Consider the following 22,453-nt stretch of genomic DNA (forward strand, 5'->3'; position numbering starts at 1 on the left):
TTATTTGCACAGTTACGAACATTGATATTTTATGTGCAACAAGCATGCTCAGTCTCAGTGGCTTTACGCCTAATTTTGAATATTTTTTTTCCCCAAACAATATGATTTAAATGGTGATGAGTGTACTGATTTGATGCATTTCAAAAAGATGGATGATATATATTCTTCAATCTTTCTGACAAAGAACAAAAGATAATGTGAATTACAGTATGTACAATGTTTTTTTTTTGTACTTTATGAATTGTAGTGTACAGTGTTTATTATGAGGGGTAGAATCCGCAGCTCAGTACTCACTACTCATGAGTACTTTTAATTAAGCTCCTTTTTTACTCTTACTCAAGTAGTTTTTTGGACAACTACTTTCTACTCTACTCACACTACATGTTTTGGAATGTAATGGTACTTTTACTTGAGTATGTTTTTTCAGTACTCTTTCCACCAGTGGTTATTAATGATGTTGGCCTGATTCTCTGTAACTTATATTCTTTGAGTGTCTGTCTGAGACTGATATCTAGTGGATGTTTTGTGATCTGTGACTTTAAAGACTTCCAGACATTTCATTTGCACACTTCACTCAAACACAGAACCAGGAAACAGGAATCACATGAGTTCAAGGGAACTGAAACTGAAGTGTAGTTGAGCTGTTGTGTGTTTGTGTCTCTGTATTCATGCAGTAAAATGGCAGAAGCCAGAATTACTCAGGATGAGTTCATGTGTTCAGTGTGTCTGGATCTCCTGAAGGATCCAGTGGCCATATCTTGTGGACACAGTTACTGTAAGATCTGTATTACAGACTTCTGGGATCAGCAGAATAAGAAGAGAGTCTACAGCTGTCCTCAGTGCAGACAGACCTTCAGGCCAAGACCTGCTTTAGCTAAAAACACCATTCTGGCTGAAATGGTGGAGAAACTGAAGAAGACTAAACTTGCTGCTGACTGTTACGCTGGAGCTGGAGATGTGCAGTGTGACGTCTGTACTGGAAGAAAACACAAAGCCGTCAAGTCCTGTCTGGTGTGTCTGGAGTCTTACTGTCAGAATCACCTCGACCGTCATGAGGAATTTCACTCACATAAGCCACATAAAGTGACTGATGCCACTGGACGACTGCAGGAGATGATCTGTCAGAAACACGACAAGCTCCTCGAGGTTTTCTGCCGCACTGATCAGAAGTGTATATGTGTGCTGTGTATGATGGATGAACATAAAAACCACGACACTGTATCAGCTGCAGCACAGAGGACAGAGAAACAGGTATGAACATTAAACTACACACTGATGAAATAATGTTTATATTGGCACCTACAGTGCTATGCATAAGTTTAGACACCCATGCTAAAGTTGACTAAAAAGAGGAATAAAAAATCATCTTTTGGAAATTGAACTTAATGCCTTAATTTAAAAAATTAGGAAAAATCCAACCTTTAAGGACACCAATTTTCTTTGTGAATAAATAATGTATCGTAAATAAATAAATGTTCTTCCTTAAAATACAGGGTGCATAAGTTTGGACACCCCTATGTTAAATTCCCATAGAGGCAGGCAGATTTTTATTTTTAAGTTTTTTTTTTTTTAGGATACTATGCATCCTGATAAAGTTCCCTTGGCCTTTGGAATTAAAATAGCCCCACATCATCACATAGCCTTCACCATACCTAGAGATTGGCATGGTTTTATTTCAGTTAGCCTAATAGCTAGTTTGATTTGCATTGAGAGATGATCTTATGGAAAGTACACCATGCCAATCTCTATGTATGGTGAAGGCTATGTGATGATGTGGGGCTATTTTAATTCCAAAGGCCAAGGGAACTTTATCAGGATGCATAGTATCCTAAAAAAAAAAAAACTTAAAAATAAAAATCTGCCTGCCTCTATGGGAATTTAACATAGGGGTGTCCAAACTTATGCACCCTGTATTTTAAGGAAGAACATTTATTTATTTACGATACATTATTCATTCACAAAGAAAATTGGTGTCCTTAAAGGTTGGATTTTTCCTAATTTTTTAAATTAAGGCATTAAGTTCAATTTCCAAAAGATGATTTTTTATTCCTCTTTTTAGTCAACTTTAGCATGGGTGTCTAAACTTATGCATAGCACTGTATATAATCAGGTAACATCGTTCACACTGCAGACGTCACAGAAGTGAACAGTAACTGCAGTGGACTTTCACTGCTGAGCGTATTTTTGCTTTGCATTGAACTTAACAGAAAAGATGGTGAAAATGCACTGTAAACATAGTTATCAGTTTATATGTTTATAGGTTTGACAAAATATGATTTTGTGATTTTTTTTTGTAACACACATGGTGTGTTATACTTAGCAGCGCTCTGTTATCAAGAAATAACAGACCGCATTCTACATTAGAATTCACCCAAGCCGTGTAATAAAAAAAGAGTATTGTATATCACCAGATTTTATAGTATAAACATTTTCAAGTGTAAATGAGAACAGTTTTGAGGAGGATGCCAGGTGTGCAAAAACACACAAATAGCGAAAATTCAAATCCCAAAATTGAAAACTGAATACCAACCCACAGAATGAATATTTGAATATTCGGGTCCAGCCCTGTTTCACTCCAATGTCAAAATTGTGCTTTTAAAGGTGCATTGTGTAATTTTAGCGGCATCCAGTGGTGAGGCTGTGAATTGCAACCAACAGAAGTTACTGTGGCCGACAGGAAATGACAGAGTAGCCAGTTAAAGGTCCCGTTCTTCGTGATCCCATGTTTCAAACTTTAGTTAGTGTGTAATGTTGCTGTTAGACAAAATAAAGAAGTGTGAAGTCCGCACACTGAAAAATACTGCTCCAAAAGAGTTTATTTTAGCAACGTTTAGACCCTCAGGTCTTCATCAGGCTCAATGTAAATGTAGTAATGAAGACAACTTTAAATAGACACAGGTGATCACCTTAATCAGGCACACCAAAGAAATCATGTGACAAATACAATTCATGTGACAAATACAAGTCATGTATGTCATGTGACAAATACAGCTCATGTGACAAATCCCCCCAAAAAAAAAAAAAAACTATAAAAATGGCTTAATATCAAAATCCTCATTCAACCCTAAAGGTGACAAAGTATTTAAGGTATAAATCCAAAAACACTCCCTCTGTAATAATTTCTTCTCATAATCTCCTCCTCTTGAGGGTTTTGTTACCTTTTCTATACCAATGTACTGCAAAACGCTGACATTATGGCCTACTTGTCTAAAATGAGACGCTATAGGACTGCGCATATCTCCAGTTCGAATGTTACTGGGATGCTCACTAATACGCGTGCGTAATTGTCTGAATGTTTTACCCACGTATGCAAGACCACAAGGACAACGAATTAGATAAATAACATGAGTAGAAGCACAGGTAATGGTACCACGTATCGGAATATCACGACCAGTCCGTGGATGACTAAACAATTTGCATTTGTGTGTAAAAGCACACTGAGCACACTTACCACACCGATAATTACCTGGAGAAAGAGTTGGAATACCTTGTTTTTTACTTGACGGATATTCAGATTTTACAAGCAAGTCACGAAGATTGATTTGACGTTTAAAGACTAATTTCGGACCATTTTTAAAGACACCTGATAATTTAGGATCACTTGAAATCATATGCCAATGTTTATTTAGGATTCTACGAAAATCCGCACCCAATGCGGAGTACTTCGTCGTGCAAATGAGAGCATTAAGAACTTGCGTTTTATTACGTTTTGTTCGCAAACACTGCATTTGGGATGTCTCGTTGAATTTCTTTTTGGCATTTTCGATCCATTCAATACGGTAACCACGATTCAAGAATCTTTAGTTAAATCATTAGATTGATGAGTGTAAGATTCATCCGTGCTACAAACTCTACGCACACGCTTAAATTGACTGATAGGTAGACTCTTAACTAGAGGTCTAGGATGGAAACTATCGCCTCTTAAAATGGTATTGCGATCCGTTGATTTTCGGTACAGATCGGTATGGAGTTTCCCGTCACATATATATACTCGAACATCAAGAAAACTAATGCTTACTGGATCACATTCCATAGTGAAATTCACATGCTCAGTCCTTGAGTTAAGATAATTTAAAAACGTCAACATCTCTGCATGTGTGGCCTTAGTAATCATAAAAATATCATCAATATACCGTTTGTAAAGCAAGATCTTAGGGAAAAAAGAATTTTACTCATTTAAAATAAAGTCATTTTCAAAAACTCCCATGTACAAGCAAGCATAGTTAGGGGCCATTTTACTACCCATTGCAGTACCTTTAACTTGTAAATAAAAATCGTCCTGAAAGCGAAAAAAGTTGTTAGTTAAGACAGTACTTGCTAAATCCAATAAGCATTCTGTACTAGGTTTTACATCCACAGATCTTTGTGTTAAAAATTGTTCTAAAGCAAGTAAACCTTCAGTATGAGGGATATTGGTATATAAACTCTGAACATCAAAAGTAGCAAGAAGCACATCATCAACAGCAAAGTCAACACCATATAATGATTCAATAAAATCCATAGAATCTCTTACATAAGATGACAACGTGGGTACAAATGGTTTGATATAAAAATCCACATAAGAAGAAATGTTCTCAGCAACTAAATATTATTTAGTTGTCCTGCACCTGCGCCCAATCTGGGTGTTTGGGATGTGCACACCATTTTTGTATTTTTTGATTCTTTAATGTTGCTGTTAGAGCATAAATAATATCTGTAAAATGATAAAGCTCAAAGTTCAATGCCAAGCGAGATATTTTATTTAACAGAAGTCGACTACAGTGAACGGCTTGTTTGGACTACATCCCTCTACTTCCTTCTTTAATGATGTCACTAGAACCGTTTTTTGACTAACCTCCGCCCACAGGAATGCTCCCTCAACTCTACTGGCTACTTGCGCACTTCTTATAACTTACTGTTTACTCAGTACTTACGGTGATTTTCTGAAGTAAAACTGACGCTTCATCTTTTGTGTGATGTACAATAAACTTTATTAAACTCATCAGTATATGTTTGATCATCATTCAGACAACAGACTTGTAGGCTATACATAATGGATACATACAAACAGATGACAAATACGTTATAATAACCGTAATTAAACTACTAAACTATACCTGTTTCATCTCTATACAGCACTCTGACTCTGTAGGCATTATTGTCTGACTCGAAATGAACACGTTACTGAGAGTTTCTGATATTATCATCATTCCGTGAGCTGAAATTGTCCTGAGAGACTGAGCGCGAGCTCGTGAAGCTCCGCCCCCTGCGTCGTCCAGCAGCACCTCGTTTGCATTTAAAGGGCACACACTAAAACAGTGCGTTTTTCTGTGCCCCAAAAAATGACAATTTAAACATGCTGTAAAAAATGATCTGTTGGGTATTTTGAGCTGAAACTTCACATACACACTCTGGGGACATCAGAGACTTATTTTACATCTTGAGAAAAGGGGCATAATACGGGACCTTTAAGCAATAAGGTTTCTTTACAAAGATAAATTAAGAAATTAGTTTTACTTAATTATTCAGTAAAACAATGAATGTTATTGTGAATATTATTGTTACTTGTTCATCATTGTGTCAGTGTCAGTTATTCGCTGACTTTAGCTAGGTTCTTTGCTCGAAAAACAACATTGTGACGAAACACGTTTGTCAGTTTAGGGCCACTGTAAAAACATGTCGGCGCATTTCAATGTTAGGGGGCATGAGCTGTCATGACGTGCTGGGAAAAAAGGAAGCAAATGCAGGCGATCTCAAGAAAGTACGTTTATTAACACTCAGAACAGAAGTAGACTCAGGCAGATCGTGAGGGTCAGACGGCTGTAGCAGGGTGACGCAGGGACTTAGATGGTCGTGATGAATCCGGCGGTGAAACGGCGTGAAGGTGAAGACAGGAACCAGACACGAAGAACAAACAGCACAGGACTCCAGGAAGACACCAACTCAAACGGGAAACACGGCACAAACATCGACCAACGATCTGACAATGAGAGAAGGATTCAGTGAGTCTTTTAAAGGAACAGGAGATGAGTGACAGCTGGCGCTGAGCTGATTGCGGATGATGTGATTAACTGATAATTAATACGGTGACACCCACACACACACGCACATGGCACACAGACAACAATAACAAATGCACGAGACAAGCAGGAAGCAGCGCACTCATGAACCGTGACAGTACCCCCCCTCCTAGGGACGCCTCCTGGCGTCCCCAGACTCCCTTACCTGTCGATGGAAATCATCAATAAGGGAGTGATCTAGTATGTCTCTCGCAGGAACCCAACTCCTCGCCTCCGGACCGTAACCCTCCCAGTCCACCAAGTACTGGAATCCTCGTCCCCTCCGCCTGGTGTCCAGAATACGGTTAACCGAATACGTCGGTTCCCCATCTACAAGACGCGGCGGTGGGGGAACCGGTACAGGCGGATTAATTGCTGATCGAAACACAGGCTTAATTTTGGAGACATGGAACACGGGGTGTATCCTCCTGTACGCTGGAGGAAGGTTGAGGCGGACTGCCACCGGACTAATAATCTTGGTGACAGTGAACGGGCCAATAAATTTGGGTGCTAACTTATTCGAGACGGAACGGAGAGGAATGTTCTTAGTAGAAAGCCACACTTTTTGACCGACGATGTAAACGGGAGGCTTAGACCGGTGGCGATCGGCGTTAGCCTTAGTGCGCGCCCCCACCTGGATTAGAGTCTCACGGGCTCTAGTCCAGGTGCGGTGGCACCTCTGGACAAAGGCGTGTGCGGAGGGAACCGCGACTTCAGATTCCAGACTGGGAAAAACAGGTGGCTGGTATCCTACACTACCTTCAAACGGAGAAAGGCCCGTGGATGACACTGGTAACGTATTGTGGGCGTACTCCACCATAGACAGTTGTTGACACCAGGAAGTCGGATTCTTGGAAACCAAACACCGTAACATTCTCTCTAAATCCTGGTTGGCTCTCTCGGTCTGGCCATTGCTCTGAGGGTGAAACCCAGAGGACAGGCTAACAGTCGCGCCCAGTAATTTACAGAACTCTTGCCAGAATTTGGACACAAACTGGGGACCCCTGTCAGAGACCACGTCAATCGGAAGGCCATGTAAACGAAAGACGTGGTCAATGACGGCAACCGCTGTCTCCTTGGCTGACGGCAATTTGGGCAAGGGAATGAAATGAGCCGCCTTCGAGAACCGGTCCACCACGGTCAAAACAACCGTGTTGCCCTGGGAGGGCGGGAGGGCGGTAATAAAATCTAGAGCGATGTGGGACCAGGGTCTCGAAGGGACTGGCAGCGGTTGGAGTAACCCATCTGGCGCGCGATTGGAAGTCTTACCAGTGGCACATACCGAGCAAGCCAAAACAAAATCGTGAATGTCGCGGGCCATCCGTGGCCACCAGAATCGCTGCTTAACCAAAAACCTCGTGCGATTGATTCCTGGGTGACAGGCTATGTTGGAACAATGACCCCACTGAATAACTTCAGACCGTAGTTCCTCCGGCACAAATAAACGGTTCGGTGGACACCCGACCGGGGGCGTTACCCCTTCTAAGGTCTTCTTGACCTTCGATTCGACCTCCCATACGAGTTTGGAGACAAATAGACTCTCCGGTAAAATGCACTCGGGAGTAACCAGGCGTTCGGAACGATCAAAAAGTCGCGATAAAGAATCGGGTTTAATATTCTTGGAACCCGGGCGGTACGAGAGAGAAAAATCAAAACGACCGAAAAAAAGTGCCCACCGAGCCTGCCTGGAGTTTAACCTTTTAGCAGTACGAATGTATTCCAGATTGTTATGATCGGTCCAAACAATAAAAGGTACCCCCGACCCTTCCAACCAGTGGCGCCACTCCTCCAACGCTAGCTTGACGGCCAACAACTCTCTGTTACCAATGTCATAATTACGTTCGGCAGGAGACAGACGGTGTGAAAAATACGCGCAAGGATGCATCCTCTCGTCCGTGGGGGAACGCTGGGACAACACTGCTCCTACCCCCACCTCTGACGCATCGACCTCCACCACGAACTGACGTGAGGAATCAGGGGCGATGAGAATAGGGGCCGAAACAAAGCGGTCCTTGAGTTTGGCAAACGCGGAGCCAGCCGCGTCTGTCCACCTGAACGTAGTTCGGGGGGAGGTCAAGGCAGTCAGAGGTGCGGCTAGTTGGCTGAAATTACGGACGAAACGTCTGTAGAAGTTGGCGAATCCCAGAAACCTCTGCAGGGCCTTGCGGGAATCTGGAATTGGCCACTCTACCACAGCCTTAACCTTGTCAGGGTCCATGCGAATCCCCTCGGACGAGATAACGTACCCCAAAAATTGAACCGACTGTGCGTGGAATTCGCATTTCTCCGCCTTGACAAAAAGCCCATTCTCTAGCAACCGCTGAAGCACTCGTCGGACGTGCTGCACGTGTTCCTGGAGAGATGAAGAAAAAATCAATATGTCATCCAGGTAAACATATATGAACTGATCTACCATATCTCGCAGCACGTCGTTGACGAGTGCCTGGAAGACCGCTGGACTGTTGGAAAGCCCGAAGGGCATAACCAAATATTCAAAGTGTCCCCTGGGGGTATTAAAGGCGGTCTTCCATTCATCACCCTCCCTGATGCGGACCAAATGATAAGCATTGCGTAAATCCAGTTTCGTGAAGAGAGTCGCTCCCTGCAACCTCTCGAAGGCTGAAGACATCAACGGCAAAGGATAAGTATTCTTTACCGTGATGTTGTTCAGTCCCCGGTAATCAATGCAAGGTCGCAGGGATCCGTCCTTCTTCCCCACGAAAAAGAACCCCGGCCCTGCAGGAGAAGAGGAAGGGCAAATGAATCTGGTTGCCAGAGAATCAGAAATATATTTCTCCATGGCCTCCCTTTCTGGAGCAGAAAGTGAATACAACTTGCCCTTAGGCGGAGATTTACCTGGCAGTAGATCTATAGCACAGTCGTAGGGACGGTGAGGAGGAAGAGAAGCAGCTCGAGACTTACTAAACACCTCCTTCAGGTCGTGGTACTCCTCGGGCACGGTTGACAAGTCCGCTGCTTTCTCCAGTAAGACAGACATGGGAACAGACGAACAGGCAGACAAAAGACAAGACTTATGACATTCAGTGCTCCATTCATTGATAGTTCTGTGTTGCCAGTCTATTTTGGGATTGTGTTGAGTGAGCCAGGGGTGTCCAAGTACTATGGGAGCCAGGGGGGAGTCCATGATGTAGAAGGTGATGGTTTCAGTGTGGTTTCCGGAGGTGGTGAGTGTGAGAGGAGCAGTGGACAGGGTAATGACAGGGAGGTCTTGGCCGTTGAGTGCGTGGACAGAGATGCGTTGGGTGAGTGGTAGTAGAGGAATGTGATGTTTGATGGCGAAGTGATGATCCAGAAAATTACCTTCCGCCCCAGAGTCCAAGAGTGCGTGGCAGTGGTGTTGGTGATGCGACCATCTAAGTCTAACCGGGAGGAGAGTAGATGTCGCTGATGGTGTTCCTGAGGTCTTAGCAGCGGAGATCCCACCCGACAGTAGCCTCATAGTTACTGCCGGGCTGGGCCTTTTAACGGACATGAGTTCAGAAAATGTCCAGATCCTCCACAGTACAAACAAAGGCCCAGGGATCTCCGCCTCTCCTTCTCCTCCCGGGAAAGCCGAGCTCTCCCCACCTGCATGGGTTCGGTGTCGTCGATGGGGCTGACCGCGTCGGTGCCACTGGACCTCGGGAGGTTGAAGAAGTGGACTGGAGCTTCGGTTGGCGCGCGTCGACTCATCCGGCCAAGCCTGGAGTCCACCCGCAGCGCCAGCTCTATTAACCCGTGGAGGGTCGTCGGGAGGTCCAGTGCGTAGATCTCCTGATGAACGCGGTCAGCCAGCCCATGCAGGAACATGGCCCACTGCGCCGTGTCGTTCCATTGGCACTCGGCGGCCAGGGTGCGGAACTCAATGGCGTAGTCCGATACAGAGCGATTACCCTGTCTGAGTTCCGCCAGCCTCCTAGCAGCCTCCCTCCCGGCCGCCGCGCGGTCGAAGACTTCCCTCATGGCTTCCGCGAGTGCCTGGAACGACACGCAACAGGGATCTCTATTCGCCCACACCGCCGTACCCCAAAGGGCCGCCCTCCCAGTCAGGAGAGTGAGAACGAATGCCACCTTAGAAGTTTCCGTGGCAAACGTGCGTGGCTGTAGGGCGAAATGCATCTCACAACGGGTAATGAAAGCACGACAATAATCAGGTTCTCCAGCATACCTCTCCGGAACTGGCATCCGAGGTTCAGACTGGGAGAGCGGATCAGCTGGAACGGGGGGCACGAACGGCGTGGGTGGCGCAGTGGGCATGCGCAGATGTTGAATTTGCTGGGTTAGCTCGGACACCTGCGTCACCAGTGCCTGTATGGCACGTCCGTTGTTGTTAAGCCCCTCCTCTTGAGCGTCCATTCGTTGCATGCTAGTGCCGATGAAAGCCTCCATAGACATCTGGGTCTCGCCTGCTGCTCCCATCGATTGGTCAGATCGTTCTGTCATGACGTGCTGGGAAAAAAGGAAGCAAATGCAGGCGATCTCAAGAAAGTACGTTTATTAACACTCAGAACAGAAGTAGACTCAGGCAGATCGTGAGGGTCAGACGGCTGTAGCAGGGTGACGCAGGGACTTAGATGGTCGTGATGAATCCGGCGGTGAAACGGCGTGAAGGTGAAGACAGGAACCAGACACGAAGAACAAACAGCACAGGACTCCAGGAAGACACCAACTCAAACGGGAAACACGGCACAAACATCGACCAACGATCTGACAATGAGAGAAGGATTCAGTGAGTCTTTTAAGGGAACAGGAGATGAGTGACAGCTGGCGCTGAGCTGATTGCGGATGATGTGATTAACTGATAATTAATACGGTGACACCCACACACACACGCACATGGCACACAGACAACAATAACAAATGCACGAGACAAGCAGGAAGCAGCGCACTCATGAACCGTGACATGCGCTGTATGTAGATGGCTCATTCTAAGGTAATAAAAACATAAAGCTTCCATAGCACCACTGAAAACAGTTATGTATATGATATTGCATTTCTGTCAACAGATCCTCCTAAATTTTACATATTGCACCTTAAAATAATACCAAACTCTAGACACACACGGTGTATTCAATGAAAAATAAATAAATCGACAGAATACAATGAGAAATGTTATATTATAACCAAACAGTTAACTGGAACCATTGACTTCCATAGTAGGAAAAAAAAGTACTATGTAAGTCAATGGTTCCAGTTAACTGTTTGGTTACTGACATTCTTCAAAATATCTTCCTATGTGTTCAGCAGAAGAAAGAAATTCATACAGGTTTGAAACAACTTGTGGGTGAGTAAATGATGACAGAATTTTCTTTTTAAAGTGAAGTATCCCTTTAAATGAGCCCAAATCCAAGCATATATTAAATTATTGTTTAGTAGTACTACTTCACATTCTAAGTAAACTTAATTAATGAAAACAAAAATATCACATATTATTGCCTTTTCATATGAATTTATCAAACTTTGCACTATAATTATGTGAATAAAACAAAGGCTTTAGTGTTGGTGTATTACTGAACTCTAGATTGTATTTCCATATGTGAATAAATCAATGTTTCAATGTGTCAACTTTCAATGTTTTCACTGTTACTGTCATTCATTCATTAAACATATAATTTCAAAACACTAAATTTAGAATTATGATTGCAGCCTTTCCAATACATTTAAAATATAATATCTTTCTTATGCTAATATTGAGCTTAAATGTACTTAGCATGTGGTGAATGTTTGCTTATGCCTAGCTCACACTACACAACTTTAAACGTCGGCAGATTGCTGTGCTGTTTAGACTACATGACTTGCTCTGGAGTCTTGAAGTCGTTGTGGTGTTCACACTATGTGACACTACGTAAATGATCTGCAACAGGGGGTTAACCACTACATGAGCTGACAACAACTCTGTCACCCAACGACACATTTTGTCACGAAAACATGCGCAAGAAGTGGAATGGGAAATGGCGCATTCCATTTGAAAATGGATGGCGGGACAAAATTGGCGAAAAAAAAAATATATATATATATATATATATACTGTATATATATATATATATATATATATATATATATTGTTTGCGCAATGATCTTTTTAGAACCCCCCAAAAAAAAAGAATATGGGTGAAAGGATGGATAAGCACACGCGGGCAGCAGGGATTGTCTGTCAGAGAGAGTTGGAGGTGAGTAAAAGATTATAATGAAAAAGCAGCTGCCTGTTGTGGTTTGGCAACGATGGTTACAAATACAAAAGGCTTTTGTAATGTCATAACAAGCTGATCATTGGCTGTTGCTCGTCGTGACACGTGACACCACAGGCTATTGAGTCGGCCGACAGCTCCAGATATTTGGCATGCTAGATATTTGTCGGCGACGCGTCGGTGATGTGTCAGCAAGCGTTTTTGATGCGTCATTAAGAATTTCACACTTAAAGATTAGCGAGCGCGGATTAGAGTCCTGCACGGGTACGGGTGACCCACAAATTTTGCTCAAACGGGTGAAAAATATCCAACTGTGACGGATACGGGTGCGGGTCGGGTCGGACACGGGGGAAACAAGGGTTTAAAACAATCATGCAAACGTAAAAATATATGCATATTTTTCGGAACACATCTACAAAAATATGCCTGTATTTCAAGTTGATAAAATAATTTAAAATCCACATCAGTTTATTTGTGCCCACACGCCACGCCCTCCCAGGAATCTATAACGTTACCTATAGACTACTTTCACTTTTAAAAATTCCTCATAACCGTGCACGCACGCGATCTGCTTACAGTCGTCGAGATGGATGCTGAGGAGTTGAAGAAAAGAATAGCTAGTAGTGGAGATTGTAAATGTGGCAATCTGGGTTTCAAGTGTTTACTACAATGCCAATTATGGCACTAAACCGACTACGCCACCCCGGAAATGGGCCGGGGACCCACAGTTACATAAACTGTAAAGCACACAGATTCGCAGTGGCTGAGTCAGATATCAGACGATGGATAAACGGTTCACAGATTTTATTCAATACATACAATAAAATACAAACTAGTATCTTTTGAATATACAAACATTAATAAAGGAATACATCAGTCATGGAGCATGATACAAACACACACACACACACACACTACCACTTCAGAATTGGGGAGTTCATCTTGCCGATCCAACAAACACAGCAACTACTCGTGCTCTCACACAACACCAAATTCACCCGCTGGGAACACTGCAGATCGATAGCCGAACCACCACCACACGAAAAAGACTCTAGCTAATCTGGAAACCCAATTCTGAGTGGAAGAGAAGACAATGAGATACAAACACACAAATACACATTCCATGTAATGGTCTGTCAATTACATTTGTCACATGCTACCAGAAGGAATTGGTTTATCAAAAAGATGCAATCGTTCACTGGCTGATACTAACTCTGTCAGCCCAGCGCCGTCCTATAAAAATGTATTCTCAGACTACAATACTCAAAAGCACATTTAACCAACATTCAAATCGACATAATATTCGCAATAAAACAATAGTAGTGACAAAAACCAGTAGCTTCTCGACACTGTAAGTTACTCAAGTCTTAATGTCAATTCTGGAAAAGACTAAATTTAGATGCGTCACTACAGGCTGTAAACGCGCTTCCGGTCCGGTCGTCGTTCTGGTCGTCAAGGAGACCCTCGTTCACTAAAATGAGATCGTCAAACAATTAGAGTAAATGTACAGATAAGCAACAGATGCGTCGTTCAGGTCGTCGAGACCCTCGTTCGCTGAAATGAGATCGTCAAACAATTAGAGTAAAAGTACAGATCGGCAGTAAATGCATCGTTCCAGTAAAAGGCAAAGGAATGGTCGAAGACAGCTTGCAGAGGAGAATACAACTCCGTTCCGAAGCGCTCCAGTTCGAATAATGACTACCAGCTGCAGGCAATCCTAATTCACAGGACCAACAATGGGTCACATAAAGCCTAACAGCGCCCACGAAGCCTGCTGCAACACCTCCTGGCCCCCGTGTCACTGTTAAAATATAATACACAACATTTCAATTTAAAGTCTGCGTGAACCGGAAGTTGCCAAGGACTTTTCTCCAGTGTTTTGACGTATTTCCCAGTGAAACGGAATATTGAACAGAGGGCAGGGTTTTACTTTAGCTCCTCCTCTCAATCTCTTACTCATAGCAGACTAACGGTTTGAGGGGAGTGGTTAAGCGTTTCCTAAACCAAGCCGTCAAACCTATGTCATCAGAGAAGGAACGCCATTCCAGACCGGAAGTAACTTTTCAGACTTTGATTAAAGATTACGACGGCAAACATTTTTTTTCTGTGTATTAATTTGCACAGATTAATTGTTCACCACAAGACTAGTAATATGCGCTAACATGTCTAACGTACTCCTCAGCCAAACACTGTTAAATCAAATGCGTCTCAATTACCCTTACACACAAAACGTTCACGCAGAGAATGCCACTAGTAGCTCTTACCTCCTGGACATAAACACGGTGCGCCAGAAATTGCGTCACTTCCCAAGACCCAGAAAGACGCACTTAGTGAGATGTCAGTCTCATCTCCTTTTATACTCAATGAACGCACCATATCCGCCCCTAATCACTATCGTAATTGATCGCATCACCACATAAAGTTGTCGACAATACATCATAAAGAATCAAGTCCAGTGTGTGGGAGAAATTTGGAGTTATCTGAAGAAACTCTTGTGAAAGGCTATCTAGCCACAAATGTGGAACTTCATCGCCGAGGAAGCACGCAGATAACTGTGGTAACAAAGCAGTTCTATCGAACAGTATTTTTCAAATTTAACACAGTTAAGTATGTGTGGTGTGCAGGGTGTGTTTGAACCCAAAATTGTCAGATGTAGGCTAGACGAAATTGCGTGGCATATAGTGTTGTAGCCGCGTCTGTTAGATTGGTAAAATGTTAAGGCTACTCAGTTTTGTGGTAACGTTTGCCATATTCTTCATGTACCGGCCTTTTTACAGCTTCGGCTGAAGTTGTCCTTGTGTTAATTGTCGTGTAATAACTTCTGTATGACCTGGCAGTAAACATTTTTGTAATTGTGTCTAATGTGATTGGCTAAACTGATTTTATTTTTGGGTGCGGGTCGGGTGTCGGTTCTATTTTAAGCGGGTCGGGTGCGGATTTTAATTAGTGCTGCTGTCGGAAAATGGTTGGATGCGGTTTTAAGCACTGCGCTGCGGGTACCGGCGGGTGCGGATTTACAAAATCGGACCCGTGCAGGACTCTGGCGTGGATCACCCGCAGATTTGCACGCTATAACAGCCCGACCTGTCGGCGAGCCTGTTAACTCCTTAAAATCCTGTAGTGTGAACTAGCCATAAAGTGCAGTGTAATTATGTTACCGTGGTAATGGGGTCGTTGAGCAGCTCATTAGCGCCCCTCCAGCTGTTGGGACCCTGGACAAGCGCCTAGATCACCTGTGCCTAGAAACAGCCCTGAATGTCAACTGTGATTTGTTACATTTATGTTATTGCCAGATGTTTGATCATCCAAGTGTTTTTCTAGAAAGTTCACATATAGTTTAAGTGGCAAATGCTACATCTTGTGGCTTCAACATGATAAAATTAATATGAGAAGAATGAAGCTGATACAGCATACAGCTGATACAGAAAGTGCTGGATTGAGGAGAGTTACAAAAGATCAACAAGAGCCGCACAAATCTGACAGTAGTGCAGGTTATTGATGAAGTGTGGAGGTGATGAGCTTTAATTTCTGTTTTCTGTAGAGTTTCCAGTCTCTCTCAACTCCTTCTGAATCTACAGACGTAAATGACAATCCCTTCAGTTCTCTCTCCTCTTTTGATGGCGAGAGAGAATCTGACCATCAGCTGAAAGACAAACTGGAGGATTTCTGCAAAGAGGAGCTCAAGATCTCTGACAGAGGTAAAGTCCTGGAGATTCATCAGCTCTCAGAAATTATTATCCTCCATCATCTCATATCATGTAGAAGATCATATTAGAAATGTCTTAGGAACGGATACAGGGATAATTTTCTCTTGACATGATAATCACACTCTTCATGTCTGTTGATTTCCACAGTCACATTCACCAACATTGTTCCCAGAACCAGGAACGAATTCCTTCAGTGTAAGTCACTAAGAAAACAAGCAGAGAAACTCGCTGAGTGTGTTCATGTTCTTCCTGTAGAAGGTGAAAGAAGACATGACAGAAGAGTTTTATAGTTGATCATGTAAATGATGATTTGCACAAGATATATTGAACATGAAGAGTTCAGCTACATTAATAGATCTGACAGACTGATAATTCCTGATTCTGATGTGTTTTATCTCCATCAGATTCCCATCAGCTGACTCTGGATCTGAACACAGTGAATAAATTCCTCCGTCTGTCTAAGAAGAACAGAGTGATTACTGGCACTGACACAGAGCAGCCGTATCCTGATCATCCAGACAGATTTGATGATGTGTATCAGGTGTTGTGTAGAGAGAGTGTGTGTGGACGCTGTTACTGGGAGATTGAGTGGAGTGGGATCTGTGTGTTTATATCAGTGTCATATAAGAGCATCAGCAGGAAGGGACGGGGTAATGAGTGTTGGTTTGGATATAATGATCAGTCCTGGAGTTTGTTCTGCTCTCCCTCTAGATACTTATTCAGACACAATAAAATAAAGACTAAACTCCCTGTAAAGCCCATCATCAATAGAATAGGAGTGTGTAGAGTAGGAGTGTATGTGGATCACAGTGCAGGAACTCTGTCCTTCTACAGCGTCTCTGACACAATGAGCCTCATCCACACAGTCAAGACCACATTCACTCACACACTCTATCCTGGGTTTAGGGTTAATCCTGTGTTTTGGGATGATTTAGAATCATCAGTGAAACTGTGTTGATAGGGTTGCCACCTTCAAGGCAAAATAAGGGAAACCCATCTTTTCTGCAAATTGTGCAGTTTGCCTTAGTTACTTGATATTTACAGAGCCATTGATAACTTTTTTTTTTTTTGCATTCAGCCTTATATATCTTGCAGAATATCTTGCGTTTAACATCCAGACGTGAGCTCAACATGTTTAAAAAGATTTATGGCGACTGATCTTGATACTCCGTAGATAGAAGTACAGTTACTTCTATAGAAATAAAAAGCCTCTAAAATGCAATCGCGCAAATGAGCTTCTGTACTATTTGTGAAATTGATTTCTTAGTATTTGCTATTAGTATTCTACATATTGCAAAATCTAAATCAAGTGCATTCTGCTTTAAAAATAACATACGATGTAATACAATATTTACACTGCAAAAAAAAATAATTAAAATTGTTTACAGATATTTTCGTTTTATGTATAATGTTAAAGGTGAACTAAGTAACTTTTTTTACCTTAACTGAACAGCTTCGGAGTCATTGGAATGGTTATATTACTTATTTCGGGTTGAATGGTGGTCTTTTCGCACCCCCCTGGTGCCCGTGAGCGGAAAATACGCACTTGCAACTTTGAGCCGGCGGGCCGCCGGCCGTCGCGTCAGGAAGTCTCGCGTGATATCAGGTCTCGCGATGTAAACAATTGCTTTACGGCCAAAAGAAATCTGCTAAAATGCTGTCATTATTGCGCTCCCTCACGCTGTCCGAACCCGAATGAAGAAGACGTTTTAAAGAATGTCCCATCTGCTTTGATGTCGTTGATCTACTAGCCTCTGATGTCTGAGAATCACCAACGAGTTTTTACAACAGTGTTGTCAAATATCTATTCCGAAGCTGTGGGGGGAGCTCTAGAGAGAAACCTGCGAGCAAAAAGCGAGAATACAGCGAAGAAATCCCGAAGCTACTGAGTGCTGCTTTAAATAATAAGATGGTTCTCTTTTGGATCCAAATTTCAAAAAATAAATTAGATTTAAATTGTAATGATTTATGACTGCTGTGTATGCCTAATGATGATGATGATTTAATGCTCTTCCCTGAATAAAGGTAAATATGAATATATATTTAATGAACAGGTTAAATCTCATCTAACAATGTTTATACGACAACAATGTTGTCACTGTTGTGTTGTGTTTTGTTTAGTTTGTTTTCATTGGACTTGTCTACCTGTCATCTCGTCACGTGTCATCTTCAGTCATTATCAGTTCATCCCTGTGTCAAGTTAATTATCATCTGTTCCACCTGTGTTTCTGTGTTTTTTATCAGTGTTAGTATTTAAGTTCCTTCAGTTCAGTCAGTCTTTGTCTGTTATAAGTCTTAGTCAGTGCGTGTGCGCGTGCCTATTGGAATTATATTGTAAGTAAAAGTTTGTATTGGAGCCTTTTCCATTGTCAAAATGATTGTGTTGGCTCAGGAGAGCCAGAACTTTTTCCTTTGCCCTGGGCTTTTGCAGCCTTGCCGTCACCAGCACCCTCGACGATGAGAGCCTGAGGACCTTGTTCCTGATCGGGGGCCACTTTCAACCATCCCATTGATCTCCCTGACACCACGGGACTGAACTGGAGGGAAACCGTTCTCCGGTGTCTGGAAAGTGTCGGGCCTCAATCAGGCCACCTCACTGCTTGAGCCCTCAGCCAAGATGGCCACCTCCTCACCGTCTGAGCCCTCAGCCAAGAAGGCCACCGTCTGAGCCCTCAGCCAGGATGGCTGCGGTAGCCAGTCCTGCTGAGCCTGAGAATCTTCACGTCCTGCCAGCCGAGCCAGCGACTGTATACAGTGTGCCTGCTGAGCCAGAGCCTGCGCTTCCCATCTACCACCTCCTCCCATCTACCACCTCTCAACCGTTCTTACACCACTGCCTGTCAGCCCCTCAGCTCCTCCTACCACCTTCAGGGAGGTGAAGTCGCCGTGGGTCTGCCGGCCTACAGCTCCAGCCTGGTCGGTGGATCCCGTTCTCCATCTCAAACCTTCTGCAACCAGGACTCCACCTCAGCCCGACGGTCCATTAACGGCTCCTACCTCCTACCTCAGCTCCACCGTGGCCCATCTGGTCACCAGTTCTGCCAGGCTCCCTCGTCCCCCAGGTTCCACCTTGGTCGCTTGTCGACCTTCCCTCATCTCTGGGTCCCTTTGTCCCCCTGGCTCCATTGGACTCCTCACTCCCTTCAGTTCCTCCTTGGTCCTCACTCCCTCTGTCTCCACCATGGCCATCTGTGTCCCCGTCTGCACCTCAGTCGCCAGAGCTGTCCCACCGGATCCTCTGCGTCGCCTGGATGCGTCGGCTCTCCAGCTCCACCCTGGGCTCCTCTCCCACCTGCGGCCCCCTGGAGTCGTCAGCCCTACCTCCTCCATGGCTCCTCCCTCTGTCTCCGCCCTGGCTGCCTGCACAGCTTGCTCCGCCCTGGTCCCTCCTGCCTTCAGTCTGCCCTCACCTGCTCTTCGTCCTCCTCCCTCCATCCCTCCCTCCCTCCCTCCCTCCCTCCCTCCCTCCGCAGTCTGCCTTCTACTGAGTCCCCTCCCTCCGTCCGCAGTTAGTCCTTCTACAGTGTGAGGATGCACCAACTGGGAGGGGGGAGTAATGTCACTGTGTTGTGTTTTGTTTAGTTTGTTTTCATTGGACTTGTCAGCTCGTCACATGTTGTCTATCAGTTCATCCGTATCACCTGTGTCTAGTTAATTATCATCTGTTCCACCTGTGTTTCTGTCATTAGTGTTCATCAGTGTTAGAATTTAAACTTTTACCCCGTGACAAATGTACTAAAATTGTCTGTTTAGATTTTTCCATAGGATGGAGAAATAAAAGGTCTTATTGACTTTTTTACAATGACCAACACCAACCACTTTAGCAAGACTGATGATAACTTACAATAGCCAGTAGCCACTAGCTGACATATTCTCCTAATGACATTAAAAATATTGGAAATTTTATTTTATCAATAAAAGGTAAAGTGTATCATGTTATTTATTAATTTGTTTATTTATTATCATCACATCCTAGTTGTATGATTTTTTCCCCTGGTGAGCTCAACAATAATTACATACACTTAGACAAAACAGCACACATCCATTAACCCATCAATTACAAGGAATGAAATACAGATGCACTTAATCCCAGATGAATTAAGAGCATGAACCTGTAAGGGAAACACACACTGGAAAGACCAGCAAGTTTTTTTCCAGTTATTTGCAAAAACTGAAAATGAGCAAATATGCAGGCAGCTGAGGGAAGCAGATAATGAGATAAGGAATGGTGAGCTCTAGACGAGACTAGACAAAGTGTGTGTGTGTAGCGGGTCCTTTTAACAGGTGCAGAGGGGATCGCTGTGGCTGAGTGAGGGTGGAGCCTGGTGATTTCCATGACAGTACCCTCCTCTCCATTGACCGCTCCTGAGGATCGAGGACCCCAGTGTCAAGGTGGACGACTTCTGCTGCGTGGTGCAGGTCTCTCTGGGTGAGCATTGTGGAAGGCAGTGTGTAGATCAGAGTCCAGAATGTCCCTTCTCGGGATCCATGAACATTCCTAAGGACCATAGCCCTCCCAATCTACCAGATATTCCAGTTCACCATCTCGGCGTCCTCTTCAACTGACGATAAGGGAGGCATGTCACTATCACCAGGCTCTGTGGAAGAGAGGGGTACAGGTAAGTGATAACATTTGAGCTGTGACACATGGAATATAGGGTGAATGCAGTAGTAATTATGATGCTTAAGTTGGAAGGATACTGGATTGATCTCAAAGGGTCCACTCGGGTGTGATTTGGGCATGTACCTGTCTGTGTGTTACATAAACTAAAAGAAAGCTTATATATATCACCGAGTGCTCCCAGTGTGAATGCACTTGGATTGATTAATTGATTGATTGATTGGATTGAATTGATTAACATGCACGGCGAAAACAATATGCGCCGCTCACGTTTGCGGTGTGAAACGGCCATTAGCCCTCTATTGCATAGCGTTGCCATATGGCAACAATTACTTTATCTTAATTTTTTTAAAAAGCTGTGATATAAAATCTATGTTTTTACAGTTAGTTGTGAAAAGGGGGCTTTAACTTTTAAGAAAATACAATTTATGAGGTCACATGACCAGGATATCCTTTTTGCCAGTCCTTTTTGCTCATGGACATTGACATGCAAACATCACTGTCTGGGGCTCCTGAAGATAGCCTTTTATTCAGAATTTAGGAAAATTTTCATCAAATAAAAAAATTAAATCAGTATCTGGGGTAAGTAAACTTTAATTTTTTAACATTAAATTCAGTTTTGATTTTATAAGTTTTTTTGTAATATGCTAAAATACATTTGTTGCCATATGGCAACAATATGCAAATATGGAAACGTCCTGGTGCATTCAACCTAATGGAGTCCCATTGACTTACATAGCATGAAACTACTCTGAGACTATGTTTACAACTTTTGTTTATATTTTAAAGGTAAAAACATTAGACCTTCACAAGCTGTTGTGGTGGGGAAAAATAAAAGAGGGCCCCAAAGCTTTGTCCCGCCAGATCCTGTCCGCAGAGACCGCACAGACCACTGGCCCTTGCATGCATCTGAGAAGGGCAGATGCAAAATGCCAGGATGCAAGGGCATTGTAAGAAGCAAGTGCTCCAAGTGTTTAGTTTTCCTCTGCTTCACTGACTTTCACAAGTCATGAAGAGAATTAAATGAAATGAAACAGCAAAAAAAATGACTAAATGAAATGAAACGAATGAATAGTGTATTTCAGTGAGACAGGTTCCAGGTTCCTGGTTATTATTACCAGACATTTCAGATAACTGTTGAAATTATATAATGTTTTTACTGTATAAATGTTTGTTTAAACATTTCACTAAGTATGAGATGGATTTGTTGAGTCTTGTTTTAAATAAAATTAGTTTTTTTAATTTTTTTTTTGATTTTATGGTACTTTCCACGATTGCATATTGTTGCCATATGGCAACAATTTACCAACGACCCCCCTTTAAACTTTTTTTTAGATTTTTTTTATATATATCTGTTATTTAGCTCATGTTAAGTAATAAAAACATGCAAAACATTTTTTACAATGTCTAATTAATAATGCGTGCAATAGAGGGTTAGCTTCTTGCATGGTAGGTGTAACCTGATGTTCATGGTTGAAAACCATACCTTTTTGTCGAGTTTGATAGCTGGGAGCTTTAGATCTATGGACTTCATGGTGATTATGCCTCCGGACGGCTCCCTGCAGAGGACGGTGAGCCAAGTCCCAGACCCTCTCACTCTCTCTCACAGGTTGAAGTCTCTGGAGGACCTTGGCAACGTGTTTGCGATGTTCGGCAAGGCTCTGGGATTAAATCACAATCTATGTACACCAGAATGAAACAGTGAAGGAACTTCCGGAGCAACTCATGCAGAAAATCCTGAAATACGGAGGGGGTTTATTTCCACTGTCGAGCACCCAACTTGTGCATTTTATTGTGTGTATACGAATTTATAAATTTAATCTTCAAGATACTTTTAGAAAAACTCATTAAAACTATATGAAGAAATAATACTTCATTTGTGTATCACTTATATACAGT

At 43.0% G+C, this 22,453-nt stretch overlaps 1 protein-coding gene across 1 annotated transcript; it reads left to right on the forward strand.

The window, feature by feature from the left end:
* The first annotated feature begins 596 nt into the window (after positions 1–596).
* LOC308689677 (E3 ubiquitin-protein ligase TRIM58-like) lies at positions 597–19,863 on the forward strand. The gene is made up of 4 exons (XM_081363513.1): positions 597–1,251; positions 15,768–15,924; positions 16,081–16,128; positions 16,338–19,863. Exons 1-4 carry the CDS (start codon positions 679–681, stop codon positions 16,889–16,891), a joined length of 1,332 nt encoding a protein of 443 aa, XP_081219639.1. The 5' UTR covers positions 597–678; the 3' UTR covers positions 16,892–19,863.
* The last annotated feature ends 2,590 nt before the right edge of the window (positions 19,864–22,453 follow it).

Source organism: Scardinius erythrophthalmus (genome assembly GCF_964197995.2).
Source record: "Scardinius erythrophthalmus genome assembly, chromosome: 4".
Taxonomy (NCBI): Eukaryota; Metazoa; Chordata; class Actinopteri; order Cypriniformes; family Leuciscidae; genus Scardinius; species Scardinius erythrophthalmus.

Bases quoted from the DNA above. Each gene is read 5' to 3' on its own strand.
- LOC308689677 (XM_081363513.1), top strand. From the start codon at position 679: ATGGCAGAAGCCAGAATTACTCAGGATGAGTTCATGTGTTCAGTGTGT. The intron at 15,925-16,080 runs GTAAAGTCCTGG...TGATTTCCACAG, and splicing joins GCTCAAGATCTCTGACAGAG to TCACATTCACCAACATTGTT. The intron at 16,129-16,337 runs GTAAGTCACTAA...TATCTCCATCAG, and splicing joins CAGGAACGAATTCCTTCAGT to ATTCCCATCAGCTGACTCTG.